Source organism: Miscanthus floridulus, chromosome 15 (genome assembly GCF_019320115.1).
Source record: "Miscanthus floridulus cultivar M001 chromosome 15, ASM1932011v1, whole genome shotgun sequence".
NCBI lineage: Eukaryota > Viridiplantae > Streptophyta > Magnoliopsida > Poales > Poaceae > Miscanthus > Miscanthus floridulus.
The window spans coordinates 77,885,971-77,905,973 of record NC_089594.1 but is presented as its reverse complement, the minus strand read 5'-3'; the positions used below and the strand labels follow the sequence as shown (position 1 = coordinate 77,905,973).

At 48.9% G+C, this 20,003-nt stretch overlaps 2 protein-coding genes across 2 annotated transcripts; both read right to left on the bottom strand.

The window, feature by feature from the left end:
• Nucleotides 1-170: 170 nt before the first annotated feature.
• On the bottom strand, nt 171-12,823 carry LOC136508085 (uncharacterized). Its single transcript, XM_066502701.1, is given in 19 exon segments — nt 171-728; nt 989-1,184; nt 1,465-1,613; nt 2,092-2,224; nt 2,310-2,439; nt 2,566-2,648; nt 2,722-2,800; nt 2,879-3,045; nt 3,286-3,330; nt 3,451-3,591; nt 9,872-9,949; nt 11,098-11,216; nt 11,317-11,569; nt 11,571-11,645; nt 11,647-11,712; nt 11,991-12,050; nt 12,052-12,162; nt 12,294-12,488; nt 12,593-12,823. Coding segments are annotated over 19 exon segments (2,403 nt in total). The 5' UTR covers nt 12,713-12,823; the 3' UTR covers nt 171-525.
• Nucleotides 12,824-14,275: 1,452 nt separating this feature from the next.
• LOC136508844 (pentatricopeptide repeat-containing protein At4g02750-like) lies at nt 14,276-17,776 on the bottom strand. The gene is made up of 2 exons (XM_066503624.1): nt 15,032-17,776; nt 14,276-14,478 (listed from the first exon to the last, which is right to left on the bottom strand). The coding sequence occupies exon 1, from the start codon at nt 17,668-17,670 to the stop codon at nt 15,565-15,567; it is 2,106 nt and encodes a 701-aa protein (XP_066359721.1). The 5' UTR covers nt 17,671-17,776; the 3' UTR covers nt 14,276-14,478; nt 15,032-15,564.
• Nucleotides 17,777-20,003: the final 2,227 nt, after the last annotated feature.

The following is a 20,003-nucleotide window of genomic DNA, read 5'->3' as shown; positions in this document are numbered from 1 at the left end:
TACAACCAAACTGTGCAATTAGTTTTTTATTTCATCAACATTTAGTACTCCATGCATGTACCGTAAATTTGATGTGACGAGGAACCTTCTTTTTGCATAGTGCCAAAGTTTGGATTTTGGGTAACTAAACACCCCCCCTGGGCGTGAAAACTCGTGCCGTACACCATTCATTAGCTGAACAGTCGCAACACCTCAACAAGCACTGCGTTATCAGATCACACACATCACACCAAAATTTGCCGGTTTTGCTGTCTGGATTACATTTTAAGCTGAGAAGAAAACAAAATTGCTGCGATCAGTAGGTTGACCGTCGATTACCGCTGCAAAATGAGCTTGGATTCAGCCGATGTGCTCACGGGCGTGTGATTTCTGTAACCAACCTCAGACGGCACCACCCAGCATCTCTGAAGTACCTTGTGCCTTTGTGGGCATGCATCGATAGCCTTCAGGTCAAAATTTCCTCCTGCATTTCCATTTTGCAACTCGCAAGTATACCATTGTATGAAGGGACAGCTCTAGGATGGCTCACTCGTTTCCAACTGGTCGCTTCTCCAGCAACGATGACAAGAACGCGGAACACAGTTTTGTGAGAGGCGGAAGAACATGAGACGATCCACTGAATATGGTCTCCCAAGGCCTGTCTGAAGGGATGAATGGAACATCTGAGACCTCTTTCTTTGACTCCAGTTTTTTAAGGTCTCCATAAATAGAAGCGTAGCCGATTGGTGCTGAAACAACAGACAAGAGGTTCAGCGCTTTTACGAAGTAGAAAGGAAATGTGAGAAAATCATTTTTGCACAAGATACAAATCCAAAAAAAAAAAATCCTGCAAACAGCTTCTGAAAAGCACAGCATATAACAAGCTGACATACTGATACAGCATTGCTACTATGTTTTGCTTGTTTACCACAAAATACCATCTGACTAACAGTTGCAAGCAACAAAATAATGCATTCAAGAACAATGCAACAAACCATACAATACTCACCAGGTTCCTCAGCTTGAATTTTCTTGAGCGTGTTCTTGCTAACGACCACCTCCTCACTCTTCCGAGGATCAAAGATGACGTATTCATGAGAACCATTTACATAAACCAGCAACATTGCCTCTTTGTCTCTTGAACTATCAACATTTGCATCCAAAGAGACGTCACCTTTTACAAAAGAAATGCTGCCACCCGATGCCTGAAAAAAAGTGGCATTAACCAAAGCTGTGTCATTATCATTATGGTCCCTCGTCCATTATGTGCTACCTAATCTAATAATACATGCAGCAAACACAAATTTTATTGGAGAACTAAATGAATAAGCAACTAAACATACTGTGCTATCTAACAATACAAGTACAGACCTGAGAATATTTAAAAATACCAAGAGCAAATTAAGTTCCTTAAGGTACATCTCGATAGAGCAATATCCCCAAACAAGCTGAGATGATAAAATCAATAACTCAGATGGGACATACCTTCTTTACCGACCAGGAGGCAATGGGGTTTGGGCTTTCTGCATCAAAAAGTAGAATTACTCCGTCTTGCTCTGTTGATGTTTCTCCATCAGGACAGCTCAGAAGAGAAAGAACTGCAAATTCACTCCCATCTGGCGAACAGCATGCAGCTGTAAAAAGAAAATGCAACTATGAAAATGAGAATGAGATCAAATGTGCTTGGCTGCTTGCTCACTTACTATAAATTAGTTTTCACAACCCCAACTGTCAGACAACAAATACAGAGGACCAGCTCTACTGAGGTAATAACATTAAAATGTAGTAGCAGCTTAAATGAGTTACTAGATTGTAATTTGGAAACCTTAGAGGTTGGCCAGATTCATCACGGTGATCATGCATTCATGCTGAAATTGAATTAGACAGGGAAGGGGCAACAACAAATGTATCAGAAATGTCAGGTAATCTTATGTGCCTCTGTTCCTCTGCGAGCTCGAATAAGGAGCATGATCGACATACAAGCATCAGAACTACAAATTGTTTTCTCAATAGGAAAAACATGAAAATGCCTTGTAAAAGAGGCAGGGCCAGAAAGTATTGACTTTTCCTAAACCTACATAGCATAAATTATGCTACTACCATAGTTTGTACCTTCTGCATAAATGCTGTAAGACCATTGCATGGAAAGATTTGAAACATTCCATAGAGCAATCTGGGGTCTTGAACTCTGACATAGAGACATCAAAAACACCGATGTCCCAACGAAAGAAAGATTTGTCACTGGCTGCAGATACAATAAATGACACATCAAACTGCTATTCTAAGGCAGAGGTAAAACATAAAAAATATGTCAAGGAATTATCAGATACCGATAGTGTTTCTGCAATGACACCAACAAGTGCGTTATTATCAGGATCCCACAATGTGATGACACTCTCGGCTGCAACTGCAAGAACAGATCCATCGGCTGAGAAGGCTACTGATGTCATAGGTTTCTTCCTGCAAAATTTTAAACGCTCAAATATCATATGATGGAAGCCTAAATGCTTGTATGACTATTTTAGTGTTTTCTAATCATCAAACATTAACAGGTATTGTTCAAACGTAAAAAGATTCACAACTCACTTGTATGAGCCAACTGATTGGCATCTCCAACCAGAATGATTTCTTTCATCACTTGATTGTGAAGGCAAACTCTGGACCCAAACCTACATAACAGAAAGACAAAACTTATGAATTGAGGAAACAGAGCATCCTCTCAAAGGTTACAGCCATGCACACCTTAAAGTTACCACCAAAAGAAGAGCTCACAGCCATATTTCTTCCTGGGCGGAAAGCAACAGAAGAAACCCTAGCATCACTGTATGGAAGATTAAATATAAAGTTAGAACAAATCATACTTTCATTTTGTATCTATCACTTATAAACATGAACCAACCTGTGAGGCTCATAAATGATGGTGGACAAAAAATAATGTCCAGCTCTAGACCCATGATTCCAAAATTTCAGTGTAACAAGACCACCTAATTCTTCTTCAGGAAGCTTGACATCCACAGTGCACATCAAATTGCCATCGATCGACAATGAAACCAAGGAAATGTACATCTGTGTCAAAGGGGAAAAAATGGAACATGTCAAAAGCTAAGGTTAAATTCTGAATACCAAACAAGAAGAACAAATTATTCAAGCATGGTAACTAGTAGAAATTTATTTTCACTGCAACAGGGCAACCAAAAGTAATTACGGAGTGGTGAAAAATGTTTGGCACATGTAAAGAGAGATAAACAAAGAAAATAAAAAAAACTATGTCACTAAAAATAAACACGTGAAAAGGAGGTATCTTACCGTGATATCATCATTAGGCTGAAAATTCCTCTGACATACTTGCATCTGAAAAGATTAACAATGTTAGGGTTGGTTTCAGTAAAAATGTCCATCATGTGAAACAACCACCAACTGACATACTGCCCAAAGGAGGATAGAGTAAACATGAGAACTTAATTCTCTTACCTCTGAAACCTCAGCGTTCTCAAACAAATTGTAGAACTGTATGCAGTAATCTTCTGTTGGTATAGCAACAAGTCTATTAGTATAATCAAATCCATACACAGCCCGATCAGCTCCAACCAAGTTCGGGGAAGCAATTGGCAGCTAAAGAGAAAAATACAGGAAAAGATTGTTAGTCGCTGAATTCTCACTCTTGGTAGTAGCAGAATTCTTACTCTCATCAAGAGAGGATGACACTAGGAGTTGGGACAATTTTCTGGTTTATTTCTCAATGCCATACCAACCTGAGGGGTTGGGGATACATATTTATAGGCTGCTAGCCAGCCAAGCATATACCAAGATGCTAGTCTAAGATGCTAATATGCTGTCCTCTAAGATGCTGTCCTAAGATGTTGTCCAGTCAAGATGCTACTGTCCTCCAGTCCTTGTTGTCCTCCAGTCAAGCCTGCTGGGCAGCAAGACCACCATGCTGTTGCAGCCCCACAAAGACTGCTGCAGCCCTACAAAGACCACAGAGACTTATCCCATCATTCTCCCCCTAAGTCTTGTGCGTCGTCTTGTGGGAAAGTTGAACCATCCCGGTCCTGGAGCAGAGCTCAAGAAACTTGATCCTCCCAAGGGGCTTGGTGAGCAGGTCCGCAAGCTGGTCCTTGGTGTTGATGTAGCTCGCCTTGATGCTCCCTTCTCCTCCAAACAGCCTCGGATGAAGTGGTACCTCACCCGAATGTGCTTGCTGCGTTCATGGAAAACGGGGTTCTTTGCCAGGGCCAGAGCGGACTTGCTGTCCACCCTGAGCTCCACCGCTCTAGTGTCTCTGCCGAGGAGATCACCAAGCAGTCGAGCAAGCCAGAGCGCCTGAGTCGAAGCGGTGGAGGCCGCTATGTACTCGGGCTCGCAGCTGGACAGGGCCACCACCTGCTGCTTGACCGACTGCCAGCTAACGAGGCACTTGCCGAGGAAGAAGAGGATCCCGCTCGTGCTCTTGCTGGTGTCGATGTCGCCAGCGTGGTCACTATCGCTGTACCCGACGAAGTGTGCCGCCCCAGGGCACCTAGGGTAGTAGAGGTCGTGGTCGAGAGTCCCCGCAACGTAGCGGATGATCCTCTTCACAGCCTGCTGGTGCTCCGTCGTCGGTCGCTGCATGAATCGACTAACGTAGCCGACGGAGAATGCCAAGTCCGGCCGTGTGTGGGCGAGGTAGCGAAGGCTCCCCACAAGACGCCGGTACTGCGTAACGTCCATCTCCTCCGTCGTGCTGTCGCGGCTCAGCTTCAGCCTCTCTTCCATCGGAGTGAGAGTTGGGTTGCAGTCGGTGAGCCCGGCTAGCTCAACGACGCGCTTGGCGTAGGCGGTCTGTCGAAGCGTGATCCCGGAGTCATCCTGGTGCACCTCGATTCCCAGATAGAAGGAGAGAGGCCCCAGGTCACTCATCTGGAAGGTGGCCTTCATCTCTTCCTTAAATGCCGCCACCTCCGCATCCTTGGTGCCGGTGATCACCAAGTCGTCGACGTAGACACCCACCAACAGAGCATTTCCTCCACTGCCCCGTCGGTAGATGACCGCCTCGTGCGGGCTTTGCTCGAAGCCCATCCCCTTTAGCGTGGAATCCACCTTGGCATTCCACGCCCTCGGTGCCTGTCGCAAGCCATAGAGGGCCTTACGCAGGCGGAGCACCTTGCCCTCCTTGCCGGGGATCGCAAATCCCGGCGGCTGGTGCACGTAGACCTCCTCCTTCAAGTCGCCGTTAAGGAACGCCGACTTGACGTCCATGTGATGAACACGCTAGCCCTCCTGGGCAGCTAGCGCAAGGAGGAGTCGCACGGACTCCATCCGTGCCACGGGAGCGAAGGCGTCGTCGAAGTCGACCCCCTCCTGCTGCACGAAACCTCGTGCCACCAAACGAGCCTTGTGCTTGACGATGGCGCCGGCTTCATCCCTCTTCAGCTTGTACACCCACTTAAGGGTGATCGCGCGGTGACGACGAGGAAGGTCACCAAGCTCCCAGGTGCGGTTGTTCTCAACCGCATCCATCTCCAACTGCATCGCGGCGCGCCATGCCGCGTGTTTCTCGGCCTCTGCAAACGACCGAGGCTCGCCGTCGTCACACGCAAGGTGCAACTGCGCCTCCAGGTCGTGAGGCACCGGTCCCGGCACCGGCTGGTCGTCGAGAAGGTTCTCCATCGTACGGTACCGCAACGACTCACCGTCGTGGTACGCGTCGATGCGCTCCTCGTCGTGAGAGAGCGGAGTAGCGAGCTCAACCGGGCTGTGCTCGACACGAGCTGGTGGTGGAGTAGACGTGTCCGGAGAGGTGCCTGTCGGTGCTGGAGTGCATGGCGTTGCCGGTTGTGGTGGAGCCGACGAAGAACTCATCGCAGCCGAGGTCCTGGCTGGAGAGCGTGGTGCTGTCGGAGTAGCAGGCGCCGGGGTCGGTGGAGGCTCGGGGACTGGGGTAGACGCGCTCGTCGAAGAAGAGCTGCCTACTCCCCCAGCTCCCTCGAAGTGGACGTACTCGACAGTGAAGTCGTCGTACGTCGGAGCCGAGCCGTCGTCCACCGCCTTGTCCCACGCCCATCCTCGCCCGTCGTTGAACACAACGTCGCGCGCCGTGTGCACACGCTGTGTCTTCGGGTCGAGGATGCGGTAGGCCTTCGAGCCCTCCGCGTAGCCGATGAACACTCCCGGAGTGCTCCTGTCGTCGAGCTTGCTGATGTGGCCAAGCTCCTTGGCGAACGCGAGGCAGCCGAAGACCCGCAAGTGGGAGACCGCCGGCTTGCGCCCATGCCAAGCCTCATACGGCGTCCTGCCGTCGAGCGCCTTGGTAGGCGAGCGGTTGAGGATGTAGACGGCCGTCACCACCGCCTCTCCCCAGAAGGCAGCCAGCATCCCCCTCTGCTTGAGAAGGACCTGAGCCATCCCCGCTCGACGACGCTGTTCTGCTGCGGGCTGTACGGCGCGGAGTAGTGGCGCTGAATGCCCTTATCAGCGCAGTACGACGCGAATTCAGCCGCCGTGAATTCGCCGCCGTTGTCGGTGCGCAGCACGCACAGCTTGCGGCCGCACTCCGCCTCCGCAGCAGCCTGCGCGCGCCTGATGGCGTCCGCAGCCTCTCCCTTGCTGCCGAGGACCATCACCCACATGTAGCGGGAGAGGTCGTCGACGAGCAGCAGGAAGTAGCGTCGTCCTCCCGGTGTGGCCGGTGTCACCGGGCTACACAAGTCCCCGTGCACAAGCTCGAGCCTCTCCTTGGCTCGAAAGCTCGCCCGTTGGGGAAAGGAGAGTCGCCTCTGCTTCGTCAACACGCAGACGTCGCAGAGCTGCTCCACATGGTCGAGGCACGGCAGGCCTCGCACCATCTCCGTGGCACTGAGCCGCTTCAGGGCCTCGAAGTGAAGGTGCCCGAAGCGCTCGTGCCACTGCCACGCCTCGTCGTCCCGACGAGCAGCGAGACAGAGGGGTTGTGCCACCTGCACGTTGAGGACATAGAGTCGATTTGCGCTTCTGGTTACCTTGGCAAGAAGGCGACGATGGCGATCCCAAATCCTCATGACTCCATCCTCAACCACCACGCGTGAACCATTCTCATCCAGCTGTCCCAAACTGATGATAGAGTTCCTCAACGCGGGGATGTAGTAGACTCCGGTGAGCAGCCTGTGCTCACCAGACACGGCGGTGAAGATGACGGAGCCGACGCCCTTGATCTCCACGCCGGAGGCATCCCCAAACTTGACGGAGCCTCGGACGCTAGAGTCAAGCTCGGTAAAGAACTCCCGTCGACCGGTCATGTGATGGGTGGCGCCGGTGTCGAGGCACCACCCGTCAGTCCTGTCGTTGCCAGAGCTGTCGCCGAGGAGGGCGTGTGCTTTTGGCTCGTCAAGGTGGAGGAGAGCCGCTCGGCCGGTGCCGCTAGAGGTAGCTCGATGCTTGCATGTGCCATGAACAGAGCCGGCTCCTCCTCCGCCTGTGCGACGTGGGCCTGGCCGCGTCGTGGCTATCGGCAGTCCTTGGCCCAATGGGCAAGCTGGCCGCAGTTGCGGCAGGCGTCGTCTCGTGCCGGCTTGTGCCTGCCGGCGGCGCCGCCCTGGGCGCCTCCGCGGGCATCACCCTCGGCACATCCTCGCGCCCCGGCCTAAGCGTCTCTGCGCGCCTTGCGTGGCTTGCCACGCTTGCGGCCGCCTGTCGCGAAAGAAGGCTCCCCCTTCTTCCGGTCACCTTGGCTGGCAAGCCACTGCTCCCGAGTGAGGAGCTTCCCGCCAGTGGTAATGGGCCCCGAGAGAGACTGTGGCTCATCGCTGTCGATGACCTTGAGGCGACCTATCGCCTCCTCGATCGACATCGTGGAGAGATCCAGCAGAGACTCGATCGAGCGAGCCATCTGCTTGTATTTCTCGGGGACGCAGCGGAAGAGCTTTTCGACAGCTCTCTCCTCGCCGTAGGTGTCATCGCCGAACTGCACCATCTTCTGCAACAGAGTGTTGAGACGGAGAGCAAAGTCATCAACGTCCTCACCTGGCTTGAAGGCCAGGTTCTCCCACTCCTTGCGAAGTGCCTGCAGTGTGGACTTGCGGGCGCGGGCGCTGCCGATGCGTGCCGCAGCGATGGCGTCCCAAGCCTCCTTGGCAGCCCACTTGTTGGTAAGCGAGAACTGCATCTCGGGCGGGACTGCAGCGATGAGGGCATCCAACGCCCGTTGATCTAGGTCGTAGTCGACGTCGCCGTATCGGACTACCTCCCACATGTGCCGCACCTGGAGCTTTACCCTCATCACCGCAGCCCACTCGACGTAGTTGGTCTTGGTGAGGGTAGGCCACCCACCGCCGGGATCGACGTCCCTGACAACAGCCTGGAGCCCGTGGTAACCACGGTACCGATCCGGGGAGAGAGAGCCACGCTGCCTGTGAAGGCCGCGCTCTCCATCGACCCGTCGGTACCGATCCGGGGAGAGAGAGCCACGCTGGCCGCGCTCTCCATCGACCCGTCCGCCACCGTTGCCGTGCGCGCCTCCTCCAAGAGCGCCGCCGGCGCGTCCGCGCCTGTCTGGGCTGCCGCCGCACTCGTGGGCGTGCGCGGCTCCTCCAGGAGCGCCACCGCCGTGCGCGCCTCCTCCAGGAGCGCCGCCAGAGCGTCCGCGCCTGTCTGGGCTGCCGCCACGCTCGTGGGCGTGCACGGCTGCCCACTGCGCCGCCCGCGCTCGCGCTGCCTCCCTCTCTAGCAGCTCGAGGTCCGCGTCGACGGTGTCGTCAGCAGAAATGGAGCTGCCGATGCTGCCGCGCAGAGCCCCGACCTCCGCTACCGCCGCACGCGCTGCATCCGCCGCCGCCGCTGCTTCCGCCTCCGCTCTGGCTGCTGCCAGCTCCGCCGCTGCCAGCCTCAACGCCCTTGCCGCTGCCGCAGCGGTCTCTGCCGCCGCTCGCTCGCGTTCCTCTGCCGCGGCAAGTTCGGCCTCCTGCCGACGCCGCGTGCTCGAGGCGACCGAGCGCTGAGGGATGAAAACGGTACGAATATTTTTCGATCGTATTCGAAACCGAATCCGTTTAGAGGGGTTGAGATCTGTCCGTATCCGAGTCCGGATATCCAACATCCGATACCATATCCGTATCCGAATACTGAAATCGCATATTTATGATGTCGATATCCAATAGTATCATATCCGATATAGTTGACACTATCCGTATTCGAATCCGAATCCGGACAGAAATATGAAAACAAATGTAATATCGGTGATATCCGTCCGTATCCGATCCGTTTTCATCCTTAGCTGAGACTGCCCTACGGACATGACGCGCTACCAAGGGGCTGCTGCGTGGGGAGAGGGCTGCTTCAGACCTGCTCATCTACGCAGAGGGGGAGGAGTGAGCAGGAGCGGCCGGAGCTGCTGCTGCTCGCAACTGGGGCTGTTGTGTGGCTGGGAAAGGAGATGAGCAGGAGATGCTCAGGCTACAGGATAGTACGGCTCTGATACCAGTTGTTAGTCGCTGAATTCTCACTCTTGGTAGTAGCAGAATTCTTACTCTCACCGAGAGAGGATGACACTAGGAGTTGGGACAATTTTCTGGTTTATTTCTCAATGCCATACCAACCTGAGGGGTTGGGGATACATATTTATAGGCTGCTAGCCAGCCAAGCATATGTCAAGATGCTAGTCTAAGATGCTAATATGCTGTCCTCTAAGATGCCTCTAAGATGCTGTCCTAAGATGCTGTCCAGTCAAGATGCTGCTGTCCTCCAGTCAAGCCTGCTGGGCAGCAAGACCACCATGCTGTTGCAGCCCCACAAAGACCACAGAGACTTATCCCATCAAAGATCACCACAGGATCATGACCATACAGTAACAGAAACAATAAAATAACATTGCATAATAATTATTATTATTTTATTTATTTATTTATGGGGGGGGGGGGGGGTCTGCTTATATATTACAAACCTTGATTCCAGCAATAGATCTCATGACCTCCATATTAGGCATTCTTAGGAGGTAGACTTGATTATTTGTACACGACACCTGAAATACAAACAACAGCTAACATTCACACAACGGGACAAGAAAATCAAACAGACCATATCAAAGATGCAGCTTGCAACACAGTCACGACTCATGAGTAACTTAGCCAGTCCTAAGTCAGACAAAATTCATGAATCTAGGACAATTACATATGAAAGTAGGGCCATATCTTACTTCTCTGCCAGCTCTAATAAAAACTATTTAACCAGTTCTTTATACTAAGGCCTTGTTTAGATGCCATCCAAATTCCAAGTTTTTTCACTCTCTCTCCATCACATCAATTTTTAGCCGCTTCCATGGAGTATTAAATGTAGGTAAAAAAAATAACTAATTACACAGTTTAGTTGGAAATCACGAGATGAATCTTTTGAGCCTAGTTGGTCCACGATTGGACAATATTTATCAAATAAAGCGAAAGTGGTACTATTCATCGGGTTCAAAAAATTTGCAAAGTGAACAAGGCCTAAGGCATATCTGCATATCTTTAGTGATGTAAACCATAGTTAAATTTCACAGCACAAGCAGGCATTCACTCAACAATCTAGAAGCTCTCAATATGCTTGCATAGGATACTCACACAAATAACTTCTTAGGTTTTTCTTGTATGACGAAGCAAGCAGGAAACAGACTTAAATCAGTAATTACTTGCATATTCGTGTACCAAAGGAAAATAAGGGGTAACAAAAGGTCATTTCAACTATTAATCTTCAATATAGAAAATTGTCTAGTGACCAAAGCATAGACACAGGTTTTAGTAGAATATTATTTCAAGCAAATTCAGCGGGGGGGAAACTATGGAGGTTACTTGAATTTATTTATCTAAACTATAATGAATAAGAAAAAGGAGTAGTAACAGCATGAGATCCATGAATGACTGTATATAACAAACTTGTTAATGTATATCTCTCTACTCTAGACTTGGACATCTGGTGGTCTTAGTTTTGAACTATTATTTTGATTCTAATCGATTAGTGACATAACATCTGCACAAGGCTGGAATAGTAATTAAGCACTAAACTCATGTGGCATGATGGTATACAGTTACCAAAAACTACATAAATGAACAATAAGGCATTGGGTTCTTGTAGAGCACAACACAGGAAAGTTTAAGAGAGAGAGAGAGGGAGAGAGACAAGAAGGATACTTACACAGGAAATGGAAGAATCTGGAGAATCTACAAAGAACAAAAGAGGAGACCCCAGACGTGGTTTATACCTTCTCTTTCCAGTATCTAGTTGCCACACAACAATAACTCCCTCCAAACCACCTAAAATAGAAAAATTGTCATTGAGAAGTACAGGTCTTCCAGGAAAAAAAAGTGAGTTAAATTGACGTACACAGAAGGTAAATGAATCAGTAAGCCAAACCTGAGAATAAGTATGCTCCGTCAGAAGAAAATTTGAGAAACTTCACACTGCTTGAATGCCAATGCCATGTCGTGCAAGTATCTGCATCATCATCACCCCTAACACCATCCCTTCCTTCATCCTCTTTCGATTTTACACTACTTTCAGAGAACTTTGAATTTCCAAAACATCTCCAAATCAAGATCCGCCCTGTTACGTCACCACCAGCCACAGTTCTTTCGGTTGGATGGAAAGCCAGAGTGGTCAAGTGTTTAGGTGTGCCGGAGCTTTATCTTCCTCATCTTATCAGGCTTGAAATCTTTCGTTGGTATGCTCCATATATGGAGCTTTTCTTTTATTTGTAATGCCCAAGAATTCTCCAGAGCTACTTGCAACGATCTTTTCTGGTTTACGTGTCTGTTTAGATCAGAGCAAATAGTGCAGGGATGTAAGTTGGAACACTAAAAATGGTAATCAACATTAACACATTTTCAACAGAATTATGTACTTTCTAATTGAAAACTTTATTATATTCGATTCAAATACCAAGACTATCAGCAATTTCATGTATATTCAACATACTATTTCTAGCATAACTGTCAATTTAAAGTACATTAAATACCAAGATTAATTATGTGGAAAATTGTCAGATATTTAACAGTGAAGAAAACGTATATAAAAATTAAAAACCTCACCTCAGCCAGGAGACCACCCACTTGACGCCCCTTAGTCAGATCATAAATTCTCATCTGCCCACTGCAACGCTTTTGCTTCACTTGCCGGCTTACTCGTATCTTCCACAGAGATGAATGCAAAGGGAGTCGACACCTCAGCTCCTTTTGAGGTCCGACATATGTTAGGAACCACCTGCACTCACAGAATCAAAGCACAAGCACGCACATTGGCACATTTAATATCGAATTCTCTCAGCTCAACGCATAAATAAATATCAATAATAACCAGAGCAACAAAATTGAGGAAGCAACAGTTGAGCTTACCATGGAGTGGACGGGGAGCCCGACCTGGACCTTCCGCACCACCTCCGCGGCCAAGAAGTCCCAGTAGATGAGCACCCCGTCGAGCCCCGCCGTCCAACAGTAGCTCGCGAGCTTGGCCGCCGCGGTGGCCTGCGCTGGCGGCGCCACCACCACCACGGCGGTGACGTCCCCCTCGTGCCCCTCCAGCTCCGACACCTGCGACACACCAAAACACCCCCACAACAGTCACAATCCGGCACCCCCACCAATTCGTTCAGCGGAGACGGCGCACGGCGGCGCGCGGGGCGGGCGGGGCTTACCAGCATGGCGGTGGCGGTGCTGAAGACGGAGACGGCGCGGCCGGAGCAGACGAGGAGGAGGCGCCCGTCGGCCGAGAAGGCCGGCGGCGCGGAGACGTAGCTCTGACCGCCGGTGATCATGGCGGCGGCGGCGAGGAGGCGCTAGGTTTTTTGGGGTCCAAGTCCGAGTGGGAATGGAATGGGGGAGGGAGACGGCGCTGGCTAGACGGTAGGGTTTTGGGCCTTGGTTTGCCAAGCCGAAGCGGCAAGGCACTAAACGGTTTAACGGGTCCAGACCTGCTTCGAGTTTGGGCTGTAGGAGATGAATTGGTCCGGGCCGAGCCGAGCTTGTTTGTCGCTGCCGATGGGCCTGTCCGTTTGGGCTGTACGATAATAGATTGGGCCGAGCCGAGCTCGTATGTCGCTGCTGATGGGCCTGTCCGTTTGGGCTGTACGATAATAGACTGGGCCGAGCCGAGTTCGTATGTCGCTTTCGATGGGCCGGTCCGGATTAGGGTAGCTTGCAAGAATGACGTCACAACAAAACGTGATGGACCTGCAGCAGGTTGCGTACATGAGACATTTGGCCTGGTAGCAGCTACAGGGTGAATGGCTTCAAGATCCTTGGATCATATTATAAACTAAAAGGAGCAACAATGATGTGGGAAAAAATGACATTAACACTGAAGAAGTAATGTGGACAGTTAATTTTTTGTTCCATGAATAAAACTTAAAAGAACAATCATAAACTCCTTGCTTCTGGAGATGGTCTCATGATTTTGACTTGAAGATAAGCCAGAACAAAACTTGCCTTCAAGTGGACACAGGACAGACCATGGGAAAATTTAAATTTTGCTAGTCATCCAATTACTGAGAGTCATATGAAACAGGCTCAGTATATTTAGTACTGAAACATCATTGATCTCACTACTAGTTGCTTGACGCGACAAAATAAAAACATACTGCAATAAACAGGGGACAAATTTTGTTTTAGGTGCTGCAAAAAAAATGAAGTCTCAATTCCCCAATTTCAGTTTAACCTGATCGATTTTGAACACTGTTTTGCACAATCATATGAATTCTGGAGAGATTGTGGTAAGTGGACTCAATATTGTAAATTAATGGCTTCAACTGACTACTAGTACTGTTACTGATACAGTGGAAACTCATGGCAAAATTCAAATTTTATTTTCCTTGTATGCTAAGACTAGGTGAAAATTGAGATGCTGCATGAGCAGAGAAAAAAAAAGGAAATATAATGTACCATTAAAATTAATTTCAGCTCTGCAAAATCTCCAATCAGTTCGCTAGAAAAAGAGGTCATAGCACTGGCACCTCAATTCAGAATGAAACTTATCAATCCTAGCAGAAAAGAGAGATTCAGGACTTATCACTGAACATATGAATTAAAGATTCAGGACTCATCACTGAAAATGGACAAAGGAGATCATGGAGCAAATATATAGGGAGCTCCATGAAAAGCAGTTAATCCACACAGTCAGTAACCACCCCCATCACCACTCACTCTCTCAGTCTGCTCAAAAGATCATGCTGTAAAACTGAAATATGGAAATACCTTGCAGAAGCTAAGTCAATCTTGTCAATCATGACTGCAGTTTGATACTAGTACTGATACTGCTATACTGGGAAATTATTGGAAAAAATAGAGCTCATTTTCCTCGTATGCGAAGATAAAGGTGTCAGTTTCATCAATGGTGTTACATTATTAAAAATAGTTCCATTGTCACAGGCAAGAGGTTTGATATCCTCACAGTTACGTTAGTAGCAATGGGAGATGATAAAAGGAGACTAGGAGATATCCTAGCTAAGGGATGCAGTTCATGACCTTGACCGTTCCAGTTCGATGGAGGGCTTGATATCCAGTCAGCCATTTTCTAAATTTGACTCTGCAAATAGGTAACATAAAAAAGGTACCGGTTAACATTAAGTAGGCAGTCAGTTTGGTCCTAGAACTAGAACTACCATCAAAGATCAAAGTTCAAACCAAAACACACCATGAAAATGTGAACTGAATTAGATTTCAATAAGGGCGTACCCAGTGCAGACTGCAGAGAGCTCCCGCTCTGTGCTGTCTGGGGAAGGGTGTCAGTGGCAAGCGTTACCCTCGCCTGTGTAATGCAAGAAGACCGCGACTCGAACCCGGGACCTTCCGGTCACAGGCGGTAAGACTCTACCGCTTGCACCAGGCCCGCCCTTCCGAAAATGTGAACTGAATTAGGTTTCAATACAATAGAATTAATTCAGTGCAAGACACCATTTCCAGTCACCACCCATTCCCTCAGTCAAGCCCCCAAACTCTCGCGAGGAATAAAAAAACACCGCTCATAATCAGAAAACCAAAACACTAATACTCCCAATCCACCACTCCGTCGTGAAAATGCTGCACATATTGGAGGAAAACTCATGCTGGAATCGATGGTTCAAAAGCAGTTTGCATACCTTCTCAACCTCTGCCGCTTGGCAAAATCCATCACCACTTTTTGCGTCAAAAAATCCACCACCACCGGTCGAGATGGGAAACGAGCTCAAGACGGGAGCGGAATCACGGCAGCCACACACAATCACTTACACAGTTACACATGTGGATCTTGACCAGATAAACCCCACCCCGGGCATCAGTTCCCAGCATGGACCGAAAGTAAAGAAAAAACAGAGTACAGCACATAATTCAGCCCACAAACAAAAATGAGCAAACCAAAAGAAAAATAATAGCACAATCTTAAAGTAACCCGGACCACAGAAGTCTAGGTGAAAAAGAGTAAGAATAATAGCCACTATAAGTTAGAAATTCCCTTTTCATTACAAAACCCTGTTGTGCCCACTCTTCACCTACGCTATGTGATTTCCTCATTGGAAGGGCTTGAGATTAAAAGGTGAGTCTGATTCAGACAACAGCCCTAAATTTTGTACCAATGCACTATGAGTGAAAACCTGCACTGGCATCACTGAACCAAATCATTGGACTAGTCGGCCTATGTTGATCCAGCTAAACCAGGTGGCTTATTTGCTCCCTTCTCTTTGATGGAAGCCCTAGTCTTTTCAGCTTCATCCCACTTACCTGCTTCTGCACTGATGTTTGACAGCAGCACATAATTTGAGGCCTTGCGAGGTTCCAATTCAGACAACTTCTCAGCAGCCAGCCGTGCAAGCTCATGGTTCTTGTGCATCTGGCATGCTCCAAGCAATGCACCCCAGACGCCGGCATTTGGTTGGATCTGCATTCCTTGCACAAGTTCAAGTGCCTCATTCAGTTTCCCAGCTCTTCCAAGCAAGTCTGCCACGCAAGCATAGTGCTCAGCGATTGGCTTCAGTGAGTACTCTTTTGTCATTGAGTAGAAAAAACCCAATCCTTCATCGATTAATCCGGCATGACTGCAAGCTGACAAGATACCAACAAATGTGACTTCATCAGGTCTCACACCATTGGCTTCCATTTCCCGGAAGACTGAGATTGCTTTAGTCCCTTGACCGTTAGAAGCATAGCCATCAATCAATGCATTCCATGAAACAATATCCTTGCCTACCATCTCATCAAAGATTTGCTTTGCTTCCAATATCCTCCCACACTTCGCATATGTGGAAATCAAGGCATTTCCAGCAAATGAATCGTTGATATGCCCACTCCTAACAAGAAGACTGTGGAGTTGCCTCCCGACATGGAAAGCAGCCAGGTTTGCACATGCTCTGAGACAGCTTGCATAAGTAGACCAGTCGGCCCTATACGTGCCCCTTCTCATGAGCATGAAATGATGGAGTGCATCAGCAAAGAGCCCATTCTGAACAAATCCAGAGATAACTGAATTCCAAGATACTGTATTTCTCCTGCTCATCCTCCTGAAAATACCGATTGCCTTGCTCATTTGGCCACCCTGAGCATAGCCAGCAATCATGGTGTTCCAGGAAACCGTATCCTTGTTCGGCATTCGCTGGAATAACAACATCGCCTCTTCAAGCATTCCACATTGGACATAACCAGAAATCATGGTATTCCAGCACACTGTGTCACACACCTCCATTCCATCAAAAATTCGACGAGCATCATCAACCATGTTGCGCTGTAAATACCCATGCATCAGCGCAGTCTTTGCTGCCACACAGTTGAAGGACATCTTGTCGAGAAGATCCTTCGCTTCTTGGAGTTTCCCAGCACGTGCCAATCCGCTTATTATCGTTGTCCATGAGATCGAGTTCTTACCTGGCATCTCATTGAACAGCTTACAGGCCTCCTCTAGGTGCGAGAGCCGCACATACCCATCAAGCATCACGTTCCAAGCCACAGCATTTCGCTCAGGCATTCTGTCGAACAGGTCTCTAGCATCACCAATCCTCCCCGCCCGGCAATACCCATTGAGCAAGGTCACCCAAGAGATGACATTAGGTGATTCAATCTTTGCAAAGAAGCCAGAGGCCGCATCCAAATCTCCAGCTCGCACAAAACCCTCCAGCATCAAATTCCAGGACACCATGTCCTTCTCCACCATCTCGTCGAAGAATTGCACTGCCCGTACCATTTCCCCACTCTGAGTAAGCCCCGCCAGCGCCGAGTTCCATGAAACAAGGTCCAGGGCCGGCATCTCCCGCAGCAGCTTCACCGCATCGTCGAACCTGCCGTTCTTGGCGTACCCGGAGATCATGGCGTTGTAGCACGGCGTGCACTTGTCGCCAGGCATTCGGTCCAGCACGTCCCGGGCAAGCTCGAGCTCCCCCGCGCGTGCGTAGCAGGAGACCATCACCGTCCACGAGAAGTCGTCCCGGCCAGGCATCCTGTCGAACAGGCTCCGGGCGTCCGCGACGCGGCCGTGGTCCGAGAGCGCCGCGATCATCGCGTTCCAGGAGACGGCGTTCCTGCTGGGCATCCCGTCGAAGAGGGCCCGGGCCTCGTCGATCCGCCCGTGGCGCGCGAGCGCGGAGAGCATGGCGTTGTAGGTGACGGTGTTGCGGCGGAGCATGGAGTCGAACAGGCGGCGCGCCGCCGCCAGCTGGCCCGACCGCGCGAGGCGGGTGAGCTCCTTGTTGCTACGGAACACTGCGGAGGCTGCCGCCGCCGCGGTGACCTTGGCCGCTCCCGCGGCGCCCATGGGCGGGGAGCGAGCGCCGGCCGGCGTCAGCCGCTCGATCGGACGCACTGGGTGCGTGTGGCAGACTGGCAGTACCGGAAACTGGAAGGAAAATGTGATCTACTATTGGAAACTGGAATGGACTGGGCTTAGGGCGCGTTTAGTTCCCAAATTTTTTTGGTTGACGTACTCTAGCACTTTCGTTTGTATTTGGTAATTAGTATCTAATTATAAACTAATTATGTCTGAAAGTTTCGTCTCGCGATTTCTCATCTAACTATGTAATTAGTTTTTTTTCTATCTATATTTAGGGCGTGTTTAGTTCCGAAAATTTTTGGCTTTTGGCTACTGTAGCACTTTCGTTTGTATTTAGCAAAAATTGTCCAATTGTGGACTATTTAGGCTTAAAAGATTCGTCTCACGATTTCTCGACTAACTGTGTAATTAGTTTTTTTTTTCGTCTACATTTAGTACTCCGTGCATGTGCCGCAAGATTCGATGTGACGGTTACTATGCAAAAATTTTTGGCTTTTGGGTGGAACTAAACGGGGCCTCAGTACTCCATGCATGTACCGCAAGATTCGATGTGACACTTTGAGGTAAAATTTTTTGGAAGGACCTTACTCTTTGGAGGCATGGCCCATGTGCCATGTAGAAAGGGTGGAAACTGGAATTAGGTTTAGATATATCAAATATGGGTCTTGTTTTGTATATCTTGTTGCAAAGAACATAACGATATAAATGGATTTGAAAACAGACGCTTGATAAGAGAGTTATGCCCATTTATTAAAGAAAATTAACCCATTTTAATTGATGACATACATCATCGTGTTGAAAGCGTCTTCTTCAGACCACCTGCGCGTTGCTCTCGGGACACGTGTCGTTGACTTTGTTGTACACATCATGGCCAGGTGCGTCACCTCGCTGCTTTCCTTTTTTTTTGTCCACACGCCATTGGTCTTGAGACAGGAGCAGGGTCGCGCGGTGTGCCACACAGCGCGATCTATCATACCAAATTGCCAATGCCATAACGTTGACTAATGTTGTCAGAACAAGGGCTTCATTCATTGGGCTTATTGGATTTTTTTTATGCCTCGATACTTCAAGAACTATAGTATCTAAACTTTAACATAAACTCACATTACACACCAAACACACACACCATATATAAGCTAGACCTACATCTATACTGTTAGGAATTTAGGCATATTCGTGTTAAAATTAATCCACCAAAATAATAACAAATTTATGATGACAGATATGCGTAGGTGTGTGATTTTACTACTGCTCAGATTAGCAACAAATATGTTCATGAACAACATACATAGCAAAAAAAGAGATTGAATTTAATAAATTTGAGAATGGAGATGTACCCTGCGGAGGGACCCATGCTCAAGGCACCGGTGGCTCCAGTCCCACTCATGGTGAGTTGCTCGAAATTGCGGATCACAGTCAGTGCAGGAAGATGTATGTAGTGCCGTCCCTCGAACGTCCACCAAGAAGTAGACGAAGCCGAGGCACCACGTTCCGATGAAGAAGAAGACGTTGAGCAATCGCTGAGACGCTCCCCAAAAACCTGATCGTCCGCGCACACACCTGAGCAGGTGTCCCGATGCGAACGCCGGTTCTGGAGTCCTGCTCTCCCACACTCCGTGCGCGCAGAGGATGGGACGGGGAGTACTCGGATGCAACTCGACAGGAGGAAGGTGTGATATGGCCATAAGGTAACAGGGAGATGTGAGGGAAGGTTATGCCGGAGGGATCAGGGAGACGAAGAGTCAAAGTGATTAAGAGTAATCACACCCGTTGTGGATGGTAACTGACCCATAAGTAACTCATCCATGTTAGCGCATGTACTCCTTCCTCTTCCTTAGCCAACCCAAGTGGCAAAACCAACCCACACCCGTGCACGCAACGCATGCCTCGACGGCGGCGGTGACGTGCGTGTGTGGCACACCTTTGGTCTCTTTCAACTTCTCTATAGGTGCACACGTGTGTAGCCTATTTAAGTTGAGTCAACAATCAGTCAAAGTCTCATACGGGACTAAAACTATATTGTACCACAGCATTTGATATGGGCCTAGAATTAATTGATTTATTAAATAAATTATGGGCCTAAACCCATATAATACTCAACGATCCCCACCAAATTCTAGGGCACATAAGAAATGCTCTCAATTCTCTCTATCATTTGATATAGCAGTGTTTCCGATGGAGACTGTTAAGTTGAACTTCCACCTAGAGCAAATGTTATGCTTACTCACAATTATACAATGGACTATGCCTTGAATTGACAGTTTTGTGCGAAATAAGTTTCACTCAGGCCCTTTACTGATACTAGGTTGCAAAAAGCA

What these genes read in the sequence shown, in the direction of transcription:
- LOC136508844 (XM_066503624.1), bottom strand. Translation starts at nt 17,670, where the DNA reads ATGGGCGCCGCGGGAGCGGCCAAGGTCACCGCGGCGGCGGCAGCCTCC.